The 20,453-nt window shown below is 40.3% G+C and overlaps 2 protein-coding genes across 2 annotated transcripts; one reads left to right on the top strand and one right to left on the bottom strand.

The window, feature by feature from the left end:
- Nucleotides 1–867: 867 nt before the first annotated feature.
- Nucleotides 868–2,306, bottom strand: LOC131689780 (ragulator complex protein LAMTOR1). The gene is made up of 5 exons (XM_058975073.1): nt 2,055–2,306; nt 1,827–1,990; nt 1,628–1,764; nt 1,445–1,518; nt 868–1,365 (listed from the first exon to the last, which is right to left on the bottom strand). Exons 1-5 carry the CDS (start codon nt 2,124–2,126, stop codon nt 1,273–1,275), a joined length of 540 nt encoding a protein of 179 aa, XP_058831056.1. The 5' UTR covers nt 2,127–2,306; the 3' UTR covers nt 868–1,272.
- A 4,180-nt stretch (nt 2,307–6,486) lies between these two features.
- On the top strand, nt 6,487–8,656 carry LOC131691717 (GDP-Man:Man(3)GlcNAc(2)-PP-Dol alpha-1,2-mannosyltransferase). The gene is made up of 4 exons (XM_058978327.1): nt 6,487–6,678; nt 6,737–6,946; nt 7,008–7,991; nt 8,165–8,656. Exons 1-4 carry the CDS (start codon nt 6,659–6,661, stop codon nt 8,403–8,405), a joined length of 1,455 nt encoding a protein of 484 aa, XP_058834310.1. The 5' UTR covers nt 6,487–6,658; the 3' UTR covers nt 8,406–8,656.
- Nucleotides 8,657–20,453: the final 11,797 nt, after the last annotated feature.

The following is a 20,453-nucleotide window of genomic DNA, read 5'->3' as shown; positions in this document are numbered from 1 at the left end:
CATCGTCCAGCTCCATTTTTTTCACCGCTATTTTTTTTTAATGAAAATTACGGCTAGAAAGACATCACCGTGCGATAGAACGCGAAATTAACTTTTGCGTGGGGGAATATCCGTAGCCGAGCCGTAACAAAACCGATTAAACACAGCCTGGACAGCTGAAAAAATTTTTCCTTACTAGGAAAGCGAAGAACAAAAAAAACGCAGTGCATCCGCGCGGTGACTATGCAAAACTGATAAAATACGCACACTCAATGAGCGAGAAAGAAAATATTCGATCAGCACAAACGCAAATCAAAAAGCTCTCTCTTTCACTCTAGTGGCTCGGAATGGGAACGTCAAATACAAACGCCATATTGGAGCACGACGCGCACGATTTTCGTTGCACTGGGCAGCTGCGTTGGTATTGTGCCGTTTTGACGTTTAAATTGGGAGGAAAACAAACCATTTGCACTGCGAATTGGGAGGAAAACAAACTGCTTGTTGGCCTAAGGGGAGGGCGGTAGTATAAAAATGCGAGATCTCAGTGTGCGTATTTTTAACGTCAGATATCTCAATTCTCATCAATTCTCATTCAGAGGAAACACAATCATCAACGAAAACTGAATTACTTAAATTTGTTACTGTTCATGCTAACTGCAACAGTAATGGAACCGAATTTAATCTGCATCCTCCTACACCACGGACGAACAATGCATTTTCGTTCGGAAACTGCTCAAACTAGTGAAATAAATTGTCTTCCACGAGTCGCATTGTTCTCACAGGACAACGAAGGCGCCTTTTTATTTCTTGCGCTTTGAACGGAACTTCGCTTGCTACACATTTAATGACCCTTTCGGTTTTTTCGGTAATTAAAATTAGCACTCACGCTTGAGAATATAAATTTTATTACACTCTGTACTTCCCTTAGTAGGTATCAACATGTTCTAAATTGTTGAATTTTCTCATTTGAAGACATGATTGTAAAGTTTTCTGAAAGCAATATGACTTATATTTGTTGCTAGATTCCGAATGGAATCTACTGTTTAAACATATGCGATTAGATATTCAAAAACAAACAAAAATCTTCAACTTTCAATATTCGTAAAAAATAAACTTTAAAAGAACGATAGCACTTAAACGGAACGAGAAAAAAAATCATGGGAAGAGTAACGGAACGCGATACACTGCAAACAAAATGTAAACTTCTACCCATCAACGACATCAAGATTGATTTCCGGTATCGCGCCACACAGCATTTTCACAGTTATTTCCCTGCGGCAAACGGCCTTGCCTTTATGGGATCCTAAAAGGCACCACCAGGTTCTCTGTGTGTTTTACTTTGATTTCTGCCACGGCTACATTCGCTTTTTGCACCATGCTGCGGATCTGAGAGTGAAGTGAAAAGGGATTTGTATTTGCTTTCGTTTCTATCTAGCTTATTGCAATGAAAGTAGGTTAAACTTACCATACTTAGATCTTCCGGTTCTATGGGTACGGCAGTAAGCATCGATTCCGGGTACGGAATATCTTTGAGTAATCCTTAAATGAATACATTTTAATAACATTATGAAACTAACGTTTGACTATAATGATATCTTTTGATACTGAGTAATTTATTGTATGCACCTGCTATATTCATTTCACTTACCGACATGGCTGACACTGTTTGGATGTGGTACAGTGTTCCACTGCTGCGCCAATCTTTGCGAGTAAACCTTCACTCGATCGTTGTACTCCTGAGGTTCGATGTTATGAATATCCATTGCAGCCACGTCAATTACATTTCTGTAAAAATAAACAGAACAACCTGAGTGTTTACTCTCTAATGCCAACCCAGTTCAACTTACGCTGCCGTATCTTGGATGATCTTGTTCAACGCCGAAACATCGTCTTTTTTCGGCACTGAGCTTGCAAACTCCTGGCTAAGATCTTCGCTGTTGGACCTCCGCACTGTTGGATAGCTGCTTACCGGATTGTCTAGTAGATGTGTCCGCTCGTTCGGTTCATTGCCCTAATCGGAATTGATTGGACATTAGTAAATGGGCAAAATCAGTTCACTAGCAATCTGAACAAACCTGGGAAGTTGAATCATCCTGGCAGGTAAAGCAGCTGACTGCGTAGTTTACAACCGAACGAAAACAATCCATTGCACAGGTGGATATCTGGTATCGAACTAAATGTTTATTTTAATTCTTTAACACCAACTTAGTTTCACATCAACGCAAATCTTTTTGAATCTCCAAGATTCACGAGATAATAAAACCGTAATAAATATACGGGCGTTCTCCGTCCAACCCAGTAAATATCTTTTGTTTTGATCTTTTGTTTCGAACTTTTGACATTCTTGAAGAAGGTATGTCTGTCATGCCCAGTGAGCTGTAAACTGAATGAATAAATCAGGGACTAGATATCGAATACACTGAGAAACAAAAATATGCATGCATAAACTTCTAATAAGCATTTAATGAGTAGTTAGACCGAATATGTCCAATGTATACATTAAAGAAGAAACGAGAGGCAAATAGAAAAGTATGCTATCGATGCATAAATAAAATTCTGTGTGTAGGAATTACACTCAATCAGAAATATATCTCTTATGAGAATTCGGCAAGATTTATCTTGCAGCCGATATGTTCACTCGTCTGAAAATTGGGTCATTGACCCGAATAGAGTGTACAGTAACAAAAGCATGATCTTCACTGGACAGTACAGTAATTTTACAATAATTTACAGTAAGTTCTAGTGTTATGCTACAATACAAAAACAATGAACTTCAACGTTTCTGCTGTACATTTAAACGTAAATTCGACTTTTACAGCCAAAAAGGGGTGGTTATGTATCTTCACATTACATTTTTTCTCGAAAACAGTAAAATTGAATGGTAATTTACTGTATCAGTTTTTTCCTGAACAGTAAAATTGATTGTTACATTAAATTTTATTGTAATTCTACTGCTAGAGATTTGCGACGAACAATTTTGAAACAGTAATAACCTAATATTTATTGTATTATGATATTTATTGTTTTATGATTGTTTATAGGGTAAATGCTATTGTAAAATTCTATTCGGGAATGCTGTTTTCGATTTTTCCTGATGCAGCTGACGTTAAAGATAAGTAATCATACATTTTCATTTACTTTTTTGTACCCAAAATAACAAATAAATATTATTTTACAAAATTTAATTATCACGAGCACACCTTCCATTGAGCTACCTAAACCCCTATTCTTTTGTTCGAATAACTGTCTAAAATGCTAACCCATGTGGCTCAATTCATTGTCAAGGAAGATCGATAGTGTCAAACGAGGACGTGTTTACATTTTTTTGAAAATTTATTAAAAATCATTCTGAAATTTCAAAAATTGGACATATATATTTATTTATATTTAGAAAGATGAGCTCTATCGGTTTATAAAATAAAAGAATGAACACAGACTAACAGACATAACACTCGAAATCAATTCTTCGCCTGCTTTAACAGTCATTTTAAATATATTTGTAGTTGGAACTGTTGCCACATTTGCAATTTCGGCGTCACTGACATATGAACAAGCATATTTGGGATAGAAAACTAGTGAAAAATCATTCCTAAACCTGAGGGGTAGCCCACCAGCAAATGAATGTTTGGGACCGTGAAAAAAGGTGGAGTTTGTGTTCTGGGAAAATTACTTGATCGATGTTTTTGGAGGAATTCCCTCATAGTGTTATGTTTATTAGTTAGGTAATAAGATTCTCCTTTTATCTTATAATCCGAGCCTATCTTTCTAAATAGGGTAACCAACCAATTTTGGACCCCTAGAGGAAGCGAAATTACGTGAACGTCAAAAAATATTTGCTTGCCTATCTTTTTTAATGCAATACATGCACGAGTCTGCTCCAAAATTACTGTTCTTGAAAGAAAACTGTCAGTGGATGTTTTATGCATTGACATAAACTCGAAAATGACATTTCTTCACAGCATGAATTTTTCACATTTCGGACCCTTCCACACTAATTTGGACAGTGTTCCAAGTATATTTTGGACACACTGAATGTGACTGAATATATTTTGGAAACAGTGAAGTTTTTTTTTCTACTAAACTGACCTACTGATTCGTTCTCTTTGCAATATATTTAATGCATGAAAGAAGAACATAAGCAAATCAGTGACTGCCAATCAAAAATGGTACATTAATCTTATGGAAGGCTGACTGCATGAAGTATTTTTTTAGTTCTATCATTTTGAGAAATAGAAAAACTTTCGGTACAATTAGGTTACTGCAGACTTAACAAAGCAGCATTAAATGTTATGCAATAGAGTTAACAATAATATATATCGTGTAACAGTATTAAGGAGTAACATCCTCAAGTGGATGATAAATCAAGGTTCAAAGTTGGTCAGGATTTCTTCTTGTACTAAAAATTAATTTTTAATGCTTTTGTTTACGAGGTGGTTTCTTGTTATTCTTTCTAAGCTCAGTTTTTCTTTGTTTCTCTTCCTTTACTTAACTTTTTTCTTCAGTTTTCGCCTTGTGGTATTCAACTATTCGGCGCAATGGTAAAACAGCAGGACTACGTCGCTTGAATCGTGATGTTTCCTGTTCGTGTGAGTGTGAGGCGATTCTAGGAATTCAGCAAGCACACGCTTATTATCATTATTTAGCTGTGATATGTCTCTTAGATTTGTCAACATATAGCTCGTCGAATACAAAAAATTCGAACTACATAATACCAAATGAGGCAAACAAATTAAATCGATAAAAAATATTATAATTGTACATTTAAATCCAATTTGAAAATGTATCATTTCCACTGGTTCCTCTTGGCTATCGTTGAAATCAGTTTTTAATAGTAGAGTTGCGTAAAGAGGATTGGCAACATTGGACCAATCATTGGTCTTTTTCAAATTTTGGCAACCTTTTATTTTTAGTTAAATTTCAAATGACTTAACCCGAACGCTTCAGTTAGAAGTTAACTTTGTGCATTTAAAAATTTAAAATTAAGTGTTTAGTTTTATTTTGTAAAAATCAGTACGATAAATGACATCGTATAAAGAATTTAAGCTTTTTCCGGTTCTCAACTGATCCGCAACTAAGAACGAAATGCATTGATTTTTGCCGCTTGCCGTCTGATTGGGGTGTGACAAAAAACAGTCGAATTTGCAGCGTAAGATAAATTTGAAACAGATACATATGTATAAGTGGAATGCATACACAAATTTTAGCTGCACTTTAATTATGAGAAATACCTTCATATTTCCATTGTCGGTGGAAGAGCTGTTCCGGTGTTTAACCCATTATATCCTAGCGTATGAAATTTCATACGCAGAACTATCCATCGTTTACCGAGTATTTACTGTAGAATTTTGGCATCTAACTGCTTTATTATTGCACTAACGGGATCTTTACACCTCATATTTCATTGTTAAAAAAGACTGCTGCCATTTTTTGTACTTTTATTTACACTTTTGAACCGTCCATAGTAGGGGCAAATGGCGGCTGAATAGTAAGCAATACATTTAGTTAGATTTTATTGTTGGAATTCGTTCTAATAATTCTATTATGTGACAACACGTTCCCACAGGTATAAAAGAAGTGATGTCTATCAGAAAATCCGAAGAAATATGTGAAACAACTTAAAATTTGTTGTTTTTATTTAATCGTACGAAATTTTTTGCACGAGATATTTTCATTCTCAAAACCATTTTAAGCGGCGATTTTATTTTTCCCATAATCTTTGATACATTTTTTGATGGAATTGAAGATATCACTGCATTTGGCTCACTTTTTGAAACCCCTGGGATATAATGGGTTAAAATATTGACAAATTTGAATATCAGTGAACATATATTTTTTAATAATTGTCATTAAGCAAAAAAATATTAACATTATTTAAGTGTTAATATTACATCATTGAATTTTTTTCTCATAATTATAATCACATAATAACGATACTCCCCACGCATTCGAGCATTGTTATTCTTCGTGTCCGATAGGTAGACATTTTGAGTGTTCAATAGGTAGATTTGCTTCAGTCTTTGCGCAACTGTTCTTTATAAACTGTGGTTGAAATATGAAACGTTTTCGGTGATATTTTTGAAAACTGTGGATTCTGTTTAATTTTAAACAATTAGAGATGAACTAATGATATTGAAACTTGATAGACAACCCAAGGAATGTAATTGCTGCATCAAACCAAACAAATGCAGAGAAACTTGGCAGTGTAGGAGGCAAATACATTGACAGGGTCCAAAATATGTAGGGTCTAAATTAGGTTGGTTACCCTATTGTTCAGCCGATGCATTTGTTTTTATTTCATGCAGCACTCGTAATGAAAATGAAATTAGCAGATTTGGCGTCACTGGAGGTAAGTGGTGAATTCAGAAAGAAGGTGTTCCTAACATTATGCCAAATGTCAAAATGGTTTGCGACTTAGCTAAAATCGAGCACTTTTATTCCTTTTCTTCTTTCTTGCTGACCGGCTTTACTCCACGTCAAAATCGAACAGCTGTCAAAGTATACGCGTATAAACAAAGAGGTTCCGTTGTCTTGTCGCCAGTAGAAAAAAAAAATCCTTTTGCGGATGGGTCTGTCCACGGTCTAGAAAACGGTAACAAAAATCAATAAAGTAATCGATTGAAGGTGTCCTAGGTGCTAATCCAGATTGCTCTTCACGAACGTCACTGCGCCGAGTTGTAAAATGATCTGTCTATGCAGCTTGTGAATACAACGTAAAATTTTATCTAAATACGGTTCTATAGTTTGCTATTTTTTATAGGATCTACGTGCTATTATTCATCGGCTCTTTCAGTCTGATCGGACTACTTACTGTGTTTCTGTTACTCCGGCAGCTGATCAATAGCCAAAAAAATAAACGTCGAAATAATAATGACACTGATAAATACGTGGCGCTTCTTCATCCGTATTGCAACGCCGGTGGAGGCGGTGAACGGGTCCTATGGTGCGCAGTTCGTGCATTGCAGAATAAGTGAGTGTCTATCATGTGAGACTTCCTAAAGCAAGTTGTTTTAAGGTTACATATTTTCCAGATACGATGGAATTAAACTGTTCATCTACACTGGGGACTTAGAGGTCACCGGAGAGGAGATTCTTGACAAGGCAGAAAGAACTTTCAATCTACGTTTGGACAGAGACACGATCCAGTTTGTTTTCTTGAAGAAGCGGAAATGGGTAGAAGCGAAACGTTATCCTTATTTCACTCTGCTAGGACAAAGTCTGGGATCGATGATAATGGCGCTGGAAGCATTATTGAGTCTCCAGCCGGATGTTTTTATTGATACGATGGGTTATGCTTTTACCTATCCAATTTTCTCCTACATTGGAGGGTGTAAGATTGGTTGCTACACGCACTATCCGACCATTAGTACCGATATGTTGAGAAGGGTTCAAAGTCAAATGCACACCTATAACAATCGTGGTTACGTGGCCAAGAATCCCTTCGCTACCTGGATTAAAATAGTCTATTATCGAATATTTTCCAAAATATACGGAGTAGTGGGACGCTGCGCAGATACGATTATGGTAAACTCTAGCTGGACGGAGAATCACATTATATCTCTGTGGGATGTTCCGTACAAAACTCACCGAGTGTATCCTCCGTGCGAAGTTTCGCACTTGAGAAAGCTCCAATCGTTGGCAAGCGCGCATGAAAAAATCATCATTTTATCGGTGGGACAATTTCGCCCGGAGAAGGACCACCCCTTACAGCTGCAAGCGATGTACGAGCTGAGGACACTGTTGAATAAGGACGAGGCTCTTTGGAACCAGCTACGGTTGACGATTGTCGGTTCCTGTAGGGACGAGGAAGATCGTGAGCGTGTAAAAAATATGCAGGACTTTGCGAAACATCTTTCGCTGGAGAATTCGGTGGAATTTTTGGTGAACGTGCCCTACCAGGAGCTGATTCAGTGCTATCAGGTTGCTACTATTGGACTGCATGCGATGTGGAATGAACACTTTGGAATCAGTGTGGTGGACGGTATGGCTGCTGGTTTGATTATGGTGGCCAACAGGTGAGTTTTGATGATCTTATTTTTATGTAAACACTTGGTTTTTGTTTGCCGCATACGAACGAATGGCAAATCAATTTAATTTTGTTGTAAATGAGAATACAAACAACACCGGATGCTAGAACAATTTGAAGTGGCTTCAGTGTTTCTAAGTATCTATTTTCACTATTCGCCAGATCCGGTGGCCCACTGATGGACATCATCGAAACGTCCGAAGGCAGTCAAAACGGTTACCTAGCGATCGATGCGTACGACTACGCGCGCTGTATTGCCACCATCCTCTACAACAGCCGGGAGCAGAATAACAAAATCCGTGAAGCAGCACGTGCGTCAGTTGGCCGTTTTTCAGAAAAGGAATTCGAAAGTGGCTTCCTTCGAGCTATATCACCCATAATGGATGACAAGGAGTTCCAGTAGAACCTACAATCTGGTTAGCTTATACCAGTTCTGTTTGGTTACTGAACCTGGTTTGTATCATAGAATTTCGTGTATGTTCGTAAATACCGCGAAAATAATTGATTCTCCGCTATTCCTAATAAAAAAAGTTCTACTGCATTAATTAACCCAGGAATAAATCTACGGTTAATTGCTTCCTAGAATTAGATCCTATTGGCTTTATTCCTAGTTATTTATTCGAATAAGTATAACTATCTACGATGTAAATTAAAATAAACCTTTTCAAATAGTTTTGTGGACTTTTTCTTCGGTTGCCACATGAAAATGTAGCACAATTAGTGATACCTAATAGTCGGTTGCCCGAAAACTTTCCCATAGCAATTGTCACAAAATGAAGGAGCGATATCCAATCAATGGGGCAAAATTGGACAACTTTCAGTTCAACTGAATGCGCACATACAAATGCAATTAGAACCAACCGGTGGTAGTTATCGATAGTTATGGTTGTTTGCAACGGTTCAATTTTAGTGAGGAGTGCTGCAGAATCCGTCCTGTGTGTGTCTGTGACATGCCGGGTATCGGGGAAAAGTTTTGGGACCCTTGCCCCTGTCGGGCGACGATGCGATGTGTCACAGAACTGAATTCAATCACATTGTTCAGGTCAGCCCCGGCGGGTGGGTGACGGACCAAAGGGGAGGTTAGCTATAGGTTGCGAAACTTTGACATCGCTTCAATCTAACCGGCGTGGGGACAAGTTTTGGGTGTAAAGCTGAAATTGAATTTAATTAAGCGCCCTTTTGTGTGAGTTTGGCAGGGCAAATTGTTGGTCGAGGCAAGGGAGCAAACTGAAAACAAATGGGATTCTGTGGCGAATTGATGGTTTGTTTGGCAATTATTTTGTGTGTTGATGGGACGAGAGGTTGTTCAGAAGTGTCTCTTGGTTTTTAGAATTTGTAATCTATCGGATAACATAGGCTGCGCTCATCGTCATGCCAAATAGCGAATGAGAACATACAAATTGGTTAGTGGTATGTAAGAATTAGTTACAACTCGATTTGTACTCGGCTTTAAAGTAATCAAATATTGTCGGAATTTGCACAGATAAAGTGAACATATTGAGCGAAATGGTGGACAAGCACGAACGTCAAAGCGGCTGAAGGTTTTCGAAGGAGCGTTAGTTAGGAACAGAACACCAAAAGGTGTAGAAAAGCGAACATTGGGGGGTTACCTTCTATCAGAGCAGAGGCACAACAAACGGGTTTGGAATCGACTTTTTGGTGCTGGGACAGGGTTGTTATCAAGTGATAGGCAATAAGTGATGATTAAAGGCCGGGGGTGGGATCACGTAAGGTGTTCATCATTTGTCAACTATAACTTTGTAATATTTGGTATCACGTAGGGCGACAAAGACCACAATTTATCGCGACTGTTATAGGGCTATAATCACATTGAAAGGGTGAGATTTTTTAAGGTAATTATCTCCGGGCTTTAATGGCGAGCTTCAGCTTCGGAATTTTATATGTACTCTCAACGTAGAACTAGCAAGACTATTGAAGCCCAATGGCGCGTGTACCTGTAGTTGGTCGATTGATGTGGGAGATGCAAGTTGGATCGCCAACCCTCCGACCGGCATGGTCTATTTGTACGATTTCGGTTGCGACGGCTGGGTCAGGGAAGGGGTTTTACGATCAAAAATGGGGTAAACAACAATGTGTGTAAATCGGTCAAACTTTTATTAAAAAGTTAAATCATGTTTCTTTTGCAAGTTCAATTCATACAGAATAAAGAAAAAATATTCACTCAAGCATCCTTTTTAGCGAATGCGAGTTACCGGGAATTTCGTTTGACACTTTCCAAAACGGTGTGCACAACTTCCTTGGTCACTTTTCTCACAGCAGACACTTGACGATTGTTCAATATTTTTCTATAGAGCAGAGCTCTGGTGTGTTGGGAGGGTTCATGCCTTTGGGCACTATCTGGGCGTTGGCAAGATGCCTGATTCGGCCAAAACAAAACGGAATAATTGTTTCGCATGACAAAAGGCAAGAAACGTTTTTCCTGGCGCTCATGCACATAAATTTCCTAGTTGATGGTCCCGGTTGCGATGTAAATATCGCTCTTCAAGCCACAGGAGCAGAATGCCTGCCACTCGAGATATTTCTATTTTGCGAATATTGAATTTCGACAGCCTAATGTTAGGAAATATCTGCCAGTTGACGTATAATATTCCTATCCAGGAAGTTGTTTAAAGTCTGCCTTGACGAAGGTTTCGTCATCATGTACTACGCAATCAAACTTCGTCCGCATCAACATTCCGCGATCGTCTTCTGGCCGACTTGTTTTGTTTATCGTCACGATTTGGAGTCATCGCCTTCTTGTAAGTCGCCAGTCCTGTACGTTTTACGACGGAACCAGACCTACGAAAAACACGGATAATCCGGACAAAATTTCAACGTGTTTTTATTTTGATGAATTCAGCGCTACTAACAAACGTCGAAATGGAACAACATATTTATTTTTGCTCTACAGCAAAGTCCCTCTAAACAAGGTCCTAGCGTGCGTCAAAACTGTTAGTGGTAGTTGATGTGTCCACCCTCACTACTGTATATTTCCATTTGCTTCACCTATTATTGAACTCATTGTTTTGTATCATTCATTGAACATAACGCGCAGATAACGCTACCGATAAGTGTCGTCGCGGTAGACGGGTAGAATAAAACGAGTTGTCACTTCTGAAAGAATAGTTACCCGAACTAGTCAACTTTTCTCTTTTCTCTTGAGAAACACCTTTTTCTTTAACTGGCGACGAGGAAAAACGGTAACTAGTGGTTTATTATATTAAAAAAGAGCTTTTTTCGTGGAGTAGTTTTTACGTTAGCGCGAGTGATATATATTGCGAAAATACAACGTTCTGCTATCAACGACAACCGTCGAATTGCGATCGCAGATAGGCCGAAAGTACAAAGGTCCGTTCTACGACGCCATTGCGTTTTGTCGGCGTCAGTTGAGTTCGCAGGCAGCGAAGAAAAACGGCTAATCAGGAACGAGTATTTCGACGGCGAACAGGCGAACACGAATTTCGACGGCGTGCGAGAATTACGACGGCCCAATTGACGGTGGAAAAAGCAGTATCCCGTATAGATAAACCTCTGCTGACGTCACGACGGTGTCAATTGATGCCAAGACTGTAGAAACAGGTAAAACAAAAAGAATTTGCTCATTTGTTTTTTATTGTTGGTTTGATGAAAGTTCATCACAAAGGTAATTTAAATATTTCTAAAAGCGGCACTCAAAAGTGAATACCTTTGTCCACGTGTTAGTCTTGTGTGAATTTCTTTTGTTTCAGCTTCGGAGAGGCGGAAACCATTATAGGGAACATCCTTTGTTCCCTTTGTTCTTTAAAAAACACTTAGAGAATATTTCATTGCACAACAAATTATTAAGAGTGTCTTCCTATATTTTTAGTGTCAAGAAGCAACGAATTCAGTAACGGAGGCGAGCACGATTATAGGAGGTTTTTATAATAAGAATTTAACAATACGACAACTGTCGATTAGTTGGCAAAGGCCACAGGAACAAGCTAGCTGCATCGAGTGAGTCATTTTAAACTTTTTATTAAGTGCGCAAGTCGACTATAGCATATGATTGCTTTTTTCTGTTTCTATTTTGTTTCATATTGTTTCTTTTGGGTTCAAAAATATTTTTTTTGACAAATATAATGCATAATGGGTTAGAATAATGGGCACATGGCCTCTAGCATTGAACCCTATAGGAAAGGTACGTCCTTTTCCGACTGGGCTGATAGGCTAGAATATAATTTTATAGCAAATGAGGTGTCGGAAGTTCAGAGGAAGTCGCACTTCATGAACCAATGCGGACCTTATGTATATTCACAATTAAAACTTGTGTTCCAAAATGGAACTTTAACTACAGTAGGATATACGGAGATGATCAATAAGTTGAAAAAAAGTTCGATAAATCAGAGCCTGATCTTGTACAGCGATACAGATTCAGCCATCGGGTCCAGCAACCCGACAAATCCGCAGAGGACTTTGTTTTAGCAGTGAAACTTGCAAGCAGAATTCTGCGGATTTGGGGCTTTCAAGGACATTGCGATACAGGATAGGGTTTTAGCTGGGTTGGGGGATGAAGTTCTCAAGCAGAGACTTCTCAATGAGGAGAAACTTACACTAGAGTCGATGGATAAATACATTACTACTTGGAACATAGCGAAAACAAATGCACAAACTTTGAACAGTGACTTTCAGGTTCCCCCAGGGACGAGTTTGCATCGTCTGCTTAGTGTTTATAACAAGGCACATAGCCTCAACACTAATGCATCTCCTGAAAATGCTTCAGACTAAAAAATATGAAACGAGATGCGGTTAAATTTATAGACGAAGCGAAGCCTGGTACGAGTGCAGAGAAGCAGCTGAGCACCCTAATGGGCAGAATGACGACGAAGACGACTCTAGCTGACGATGACAGCGATGATGATTGGAATACAGGTGATTTACAGTGTATGTGCGTGACGTCACTTAATAAAACAAGCGAACCGTGTTTGATAAATGTTTCCATAGATAATTGTCTACTTAGAATGGAGGTCGATAACGGCTCCACAGTTTTCAGTTATGGGTAAAAATCAATATTTTTATTTGTATGGAAAACCTTTAGGCAAATGCAGTAAACAATTGTTGGTGGTAAATGGGTCCAAACTCAAAAGTAGTGAACAGAGACACCCTATAAAAGGTGGTATTGATAACGTAGACACATACGAGCGCAGAGGCAGTTTTCGTTTTGACGGATGCTAGGACCTTCCTAGATAAGGACTTTGGCTCTACAGGGGTGTATTCGTGCATAAACGCCTAGCGCAACATCTGGAAAGGGCGCAACACTCTTCCTAGTGAATTTAACCCCTAGTCTCCTTAACGGCCTCTTCCTCGATCGACACGATTGCCAATCCTATCACTGCAGGTTCACCCTAGTGGCTTGGTCAAGATATACGCAAGCATGTACTCCGATGCACAGTCTTGCAGCTCGATATCGCCCGATGAACAGCAGCTCCTATAGTGAAGTGATAGCACGTGTCTATGTGCTCAGACCTTAACTGCTGTTATCCTCAAAGATGATCGTCGGTCGTCGGTGTTTCTCGATTAATTCAGCCAGCCGTAGCCAAACAACTTCCTGCGTAGCCTCTGAGAGGACCACGTATTCGGTCTCCATGGTGGACACTGCCACGCAGCTCTGCTGCCGGCTTACCCAAGTCACGGTCACTCCTACTAGACTGAACATGTAGCCAGTATAAGATCTGCGGTCAATACTATTGCCCTCCAAATCGGCATCGCAAAATCCTGATAGCAGTAGCTCACGTCCACTCCTTCCAAGTGTCAATCCGTAGTCAACCGGGACGGTCACCGACGGGCAACTAACTTTCCGACGTCTGGACGGCTGTTGACGGACAAGTACAGCAGGCAACCGATCAACTTGTGGTATTCCTCGCTACTTTCCATCTTCGAGCTATCCTCGGTCACCTTGTAGCATCCCTTGTATGGGTACTTCGTTCCTTTACCGTTGTCCCATCCAAATCGTGCCACCACTCTTTTGATGAAAGCCCTTTGGGAAACCACGAAGAACCCGTCCAAATTGCTCCACGCAAGAGTGCCTAGGAAACTTGGGATGTCATCTAGCCTTGTAATCTTCAGTCGCCCCTGCAACACTTGCTCGACCTGGTCGATTTCCTCCTCCCGTGCAGAGACCAACAGCAAATCATCCACATATATGCGCAAATACATCAACTCATTCTTCCCAATCTATATTCTATATAAACACGAATCGGAACTACATTGTTTGAATCCAAGCTGCTTCAGTATATCCGTTAGTGTATTGTGCCCAGAGCTTGAAAAAATTGACATCGCTGCGTGAACTTGAAAGAAAACAAAATTCAATTCACGCCCGCCTCGATGAATGAATTTTTTTGTTCGTTTCTCTCGTCATTCGTTCTCCCGACACAGCGCATTCAGGTTTGGACTTGTTTGGTTTCAGAAGCAAACTGAATTTTGTTTCTATTGTACCTATGAGAAGGATTATTGAGCAAAACTGCCCCAAATAGAGATGACGCAGTTCAATTATGCTCGAAAATGTAGAATATTCCAACTTCTGCCTTCAAACTCTCCACATAATAACAAATGAATGCTTTGGTTGGTGAAGGAATTTATATTTCCTCTACACTCAAGCATTCGATTCTGCATGAAATTTCAGTCAGTTGGAAAGTAAATGAATGAGGGAGGCGGTGAGTCTGAATGTCGGTTTCGATAAATACAAGTAGAAATAGGTAAATGATTTTGAAATTTCGCAGCACTGATTGTGCCAAACTCATGGCACGGGTGCCGGCTCACGAGTGACTACCGGACCCCGTAGTGGCTTCAACTCAATCGTCGATTCAGTAGCTTCGAGTTTCCGCACGCGTTCACTGTCCATACGCTAATCCTCGAGGAAGTGTACATCTTTGCTGATGGTAATTCGTCCCGAAATCGTATTCAGCAGCCTATAGGCTTTATGCTCGTTGGAGCTTGGAGTAGCCTACAATTACCAGCTTACGCAATTTAAACTCCATTTTTCTGTGCGTCTCGGCTGGAACGTGTACCGAGGTTTTGGAGCCGAAAATCTGGAAGGGCTCATACGTCGGTAGTCTTCCATACCACTTATCATAAGGACGCATTCCAATGGATCTGGAAGGAACCCGATTCTGAAAATAGGTTGCCGTCAGAATTGCCTCTTCCCGATACTTTTGATCCAGTTTCGTATACAAACCACCATCTCTTTCAGGTATCGGTTTCGCTTTTCTACTACACCGGTGCGGTGAGTAGAGCACGCTGAACTGGATTACAATACCTTCCGCTCGGAGAAAGTTCTGCAAATCCTAGCTGGTAAACTCTCCTCCACCGTATGATTGCAGCACTCTGGGAACCTTGCCAGCAGATGCAAATGAAGTCCTTGATTTTCTCTGCAGTGTCCGACTTCTTCCTCAGAAGGTACAGGAACGCCATTCGTGTACGGTAATCGACCAAACAAAGGACGTATTGGTTTCCACACGGCGTACTCTTCATTGGACCACGTCCAGCTTTTCCTTGGAACCTTTATCCACACTTTTCGAAAACGGTGCCCGTGCCATCATTCCTTCTACGCAATGTTGGTACACAGTAGGGGAAAGAGGGTAACAGTGGAACTATAAAAACAATACAATTTCATAGTTCCACTGTTACCCTCTTTCCCCTACATACTCCGCAGTCCATGAGCTTCATCCCATCAGTTTGCTTGTTTACGTGAATCGACCTACAGGTATCAGGATCCTGGTGTCCCAGGCGTCTGTGCCACGTATTCAAGCAATGCGCCGTGTGCGACGTCTGAACACTAATCATCGCCTGCTCCGCTTCTGTGGCGCTCCTCTACCGCACACACTTGTCCGGTGCAACTTCGAATTTCGCACCGATTCTCAGTGAACACCACTTCAAAGCTCCTCTTCGCAAGGATACCAAGTTTCGGCATATACAATACATCTCTCAACTCGATAAGTATCGGTTCTCCGGTGGTGGTTACGCCAACGATGATTCCACGGCTCGTGCCAGCTATTTCAGCTTGCTCGCCGTCGGCCAACATCACTCTCGTACCACCGGTTTGCTCCAACACAGTGAAAAACTTCCGATTTCCCGTCATGTGCCGTGAAGCACCACTGTCGATAAACCAGCTCGATGGTCCAGCTTGTCCCACCATCCAAGCCAGCGGTCCCTTTCGGTTAATCTGACTTTCCTCATCGGCTTCGTCACTGATTCGCCAGCTGAACCATTCGGGCAATCTTTCTTCATGTGTCCCGTTTGTTTACACTGGAAACAGGATCGCGTCTCCGCTTGTTTACTTCCGGCACCAGCAAGCTTGCTCCCACAACTTCCACGTCGGTGGCGATGATCCACTCGCAACGCGTGTCCACTACTCCAAGTAACACCTCCGCCGACCTCCCGGCGTTTTTCTGTTTCCGCCAGTAACTCAGACTTCATCAGCTGTATCGTCAATTCATCCCAATCTTGTCACCAACATCGACGATCCATTGTAGTAGATCGAAAAAAGTCTGCTAATGTTGCTCCATATCGTCGCCCTTCTTGAGCTCCAGATGTGTGATCTTCTTCAGGAGGTAGACCTCCGACCCCTTGTTGTGGTAGGTCTTCAACGCATCCCATGTGTCCTTCGCATTCGCACAATTGCGCATCAAACTTACCTGGTCGTTTTCAATGCAGAGCCCGATTGTCGCCCGAGCTTTTGCTTCGTCCACGCATCTGTTACTGGGTTCACTTGGGGTTCGGCGATGACGTAGCATATATCCTCCCGAATCAGCAACATCTCCATCTTAAACTTCCACGGCTGGTACTTGTGGTTTTTAACTTCTGCAATGCAAACTTCTCCGAATCCGCCATTTTGCCGCTTGCAGGAATCCACCGGCCGACGCTCGACGTTGCAAACAAACGACCGATAAAACGACCGATAAATAAACCGTTCCGTGACTTTTCTAGCGCGAACCCGATTTCTATAATCACGAACTAGTGTGGGCCTAAAACCTGTTGGGCGGACAATTGATCGACGGAACCGGATCTACGAAAAACACGGATAATCCGGACGAAATAAAGAATTACACAACCACGCACTTTGAACAACGTGTTTTTATTTCGATGAACTCAGCGCAACTAACAAACGTCAAAATGGAACAACATATTTATTTCTATGCACGTGTCCACTGGAAAACAGACAGAGAAAGAATGACCAGAACGGTAAGAATGAAGAAACAGTGAAAAGGAATCGAACCTGCGATCTCCCAGTCTCTAGTTGGGTGCGTTAACCAGTCCGCCATCGAGGAACTGTGATGATGGCATCACGTATTCCCAACAGTATCGTGATCACCGCCGCAGCCTCCAATTCCTCCCAATTGACCTATCGACCCCTAATATCTCCTATAAGCAGATCGTGACATCTCCCTCTCATCGATCGGGCCAAATCTCTCTCGTTATTTATTTTTAGGTCCAGTGGACTGCGCTCAAGGCGTGAGATATTTATTATCACTGTTTGCCCCCCTTACCTAACTCAGTCGCCGCCAGACTTTGGCAGTGGGGGGCAAATGTCTGTTTGTGTGCGTATGTTTGTGTGTCTATGTATGTATGTGACCAATAATATGCACATCGGTTACTCGGAGATGGCTGAACCGATTTCATCACTTAGTCTCAAATGAGAGATACAACGTTCCCATAGGCTGCTATTGAATTTAATTAAATTCCGAGTTCCGGTTCCGGAGTTACGGGTTGAAGAGTGAATTCGCCGGAGGGCCAATTTTTTTTGACTTGCATAGGTTTTCTGTATTTTAACAGGAGCGTAGTTAGCGGGATACGGTGAGGGGTACCCCCTCCCACATCACTCACCATCCTTCCCTAAACCGCTCTTCCCTCATCATGCCCCCATACCCGAATAAAATTTTCTAGTTCCTTCAGAATAAATTTTCCTAATGGGTCTGAAAAACCAGTGAAAAATTTGATTTGAAATGATTTTGAGTTGAGAAACTAATTTAAAATTTATTAACATGTTGAATATTTTGGGAGGATGGTCCAAACCCCCACAGCCTCCTCCTACAACCGCCGCTAGTTTCAAGTGTTTCAGCGTCGACACATACACACAGAAATTTTTTTTGACGAAAATAATAGTTTTCCACTCTTAGCAAAAAACAACAATCGTATACTCTTAGTTCAAAGATAAAACTTTTATTCTGATTACTATTCTTCATTAGTTTAAAAGGAAAACTTTTATTTTGATTATTATTCTTGATTAATTTAAAAATTTTGCTTTCAACCTAATAGTAGGCGTTGGTTGTTTTTTGCTCTTACTTTTACCAATATGTTTTTCTCTGTGTAGCAACTCAAGTTCGTAGCTGTCGATTCATTGTATGTATGTGTTAATCGCACTGAATATGTAATAGACATTTCCACCATTATATTAAATATAACTAGTCATGGAATCGTAGTTTGGATAAATGAGAAAGGCACAATTGCACCACTAGGTGGATTATAACGGGTTTTTCAAAAGGCTGGCTTACGTTTACCATGAAAAGCGTTTTTATGTGAGATGGTCTCAAAAATTTATTGCTGTGGCTATTTAGCTACCGCACGCATCCTGCCGACAAAACATGTGTACTTGCTTTACCCCAAATCCCTCCCATATCTCAAATGTGATGTTAAACCTGGCTGTACTTTTCGGAAACAGGAAAAGTAATAATTCTCATGTTAAAAAAATCGCGTTCAGCCTGCAAAATTGTTGTACAACAACAGATCTGACAACAAAACAACAATTACGAAATCCTTGATAAAGGCCCCAAACTGGCCGAAACGTCGGATGAAGACAGAATAGTTTGTTTTTGCTTAAAAATTAGACTGCAAAGCCATACACCTAACCCAAAAATTGGAAACAGTCGACTCCAGACTCCAAACAGAAAGTACATTAAAAATTACTAAATTATCGTTGCTGATAAATGACGAGTATGTTTAGAAGCGATTTGGTTGATAAGTTCAATGATTTTGTTAGAGAGAATCGTCTTATAGTACAGTTACTGAAATAAGTCTCATGTGATCAAAGCTACCCAGGTGATCAAAGACACCCCGCTCTACGGTACTCGAACTGATCGCCATTTATTAGTATATGTAAATAAAAATTCTCTCTCTTACAGGAGCAAAATGATTGAACCAATTTGTGCATATGGACATAACAGTAATCTTAGAAAAGTTAGATTTAGTGTTTCGAAATCATCTCCTTAGTAACATGCACCTACTTGACCTACTTGCCATTAGACAGTAAATCTAAACTAGCACTAAACTGGCACCAGTTAGACACTAAAACCAAACAGTCACACAGTTTGTATGAACGGCTAAACTACTAGTGATTCTCAACCTGGGGTCTGTGAAGTCGTTGCTGGGGGTCCGCGAAGAAAAATATATTTTCCAAGTGGATATTGAAATTTCAAATCTTGTTTCCTAACAGACTGAAAATAATATATTGATAGCATATAAAATCGATGCTTTACAGCAGGGGTCTGCAACAACCCAGAGTGACTTCTAAAGGGTCCGTGGTATGAGAAAGGTTGTGAACCGCTACCTTAAAAACATGGGAAAATCGTGCGTGTAGTGGCAGTAATGTATCTGGCTAATCCCGAGTAATACCTGCCCAGAAGTCATGGTATATTGATGAGAAAGCTAGTGTCTTAGTTCAGATTTAGCCTTTAATCAGTCCCAACTTAATGCTAGTTACTAACAAGATGAATTCAAAACACCGAATCCAACTTTTCTGTTAAGTATAAGAAATCAAATAAAATTTTTGAGGCGCTAACAAAATTAGGCCCTGTTAAGAAATTTCTATGGAAGAAATATGTACACAAACTATATTGGTTTGTGGTAACTCCATAAAAGCGTTACGCTTATGGTGTCGGTTTATAACCATAATCCGCCTACTGTCAGTATATGTTATAAAGAAGATTAGTCTCTAAATGAATCATATGATATGATACATTTTTCTCATTTTTTTGTAAGTGAAGAACTCTATCTCCCTACCTTCTGCTATGTGTTATAGTTTTGTTCTCTTAGCTTTCTGATCTTCCACTTTTCTTTCCATCAGATAAAAAAGAATGATGACGATATGGAGCAAGGAATGTTACAAAGTCCTCCAACATATTGTCCCTCTCATTGTAGCTGATGTCATTTAGGAGGATTAGAGTGTCCGTTCAGTGGTTTCGTTGTAGTACAACCTTTCATACTATCCTCATTGGTGTAGCACAAGCAACCATCCCGTTTATTGTTCAATCGATACACGTTGTACGTAGCGTGGTCACTGGTCACGCAGTGGAAGCGGAATTTTTGTGATGCAGTGTGTCGTCCTCTCTGGTGATAATGATGGGAATCAATTAAAGGGCGAACACGAAATTATTGCGACACATTCAACAGGGCATAACCTGTTTACCAGTGGGTAAAAATTAACCAAATTTTGCACACT

This window comes from Topomyia yanbarensis, chromosome 3 (assembly GCF_030247195.1).
Source record: "Topomyia yanbarensis strain Yona2022 chromosome 3, ASM3024719v1, whole genome shotgun sequence".
In the NCBI taxonomy this organism is placed as follows: domain Eukaryota; kingdom Metazoa; phylum Arthropoda; class Insecta; order Diptera; family Culicidae; genus Topomyia; species Topomyia yanbarensis.
The sequence above is the reverse complement of the archived record's forward strand: the minus strand, read 5'-3'. Positions and strand labels throughout refer to the sequence as shown.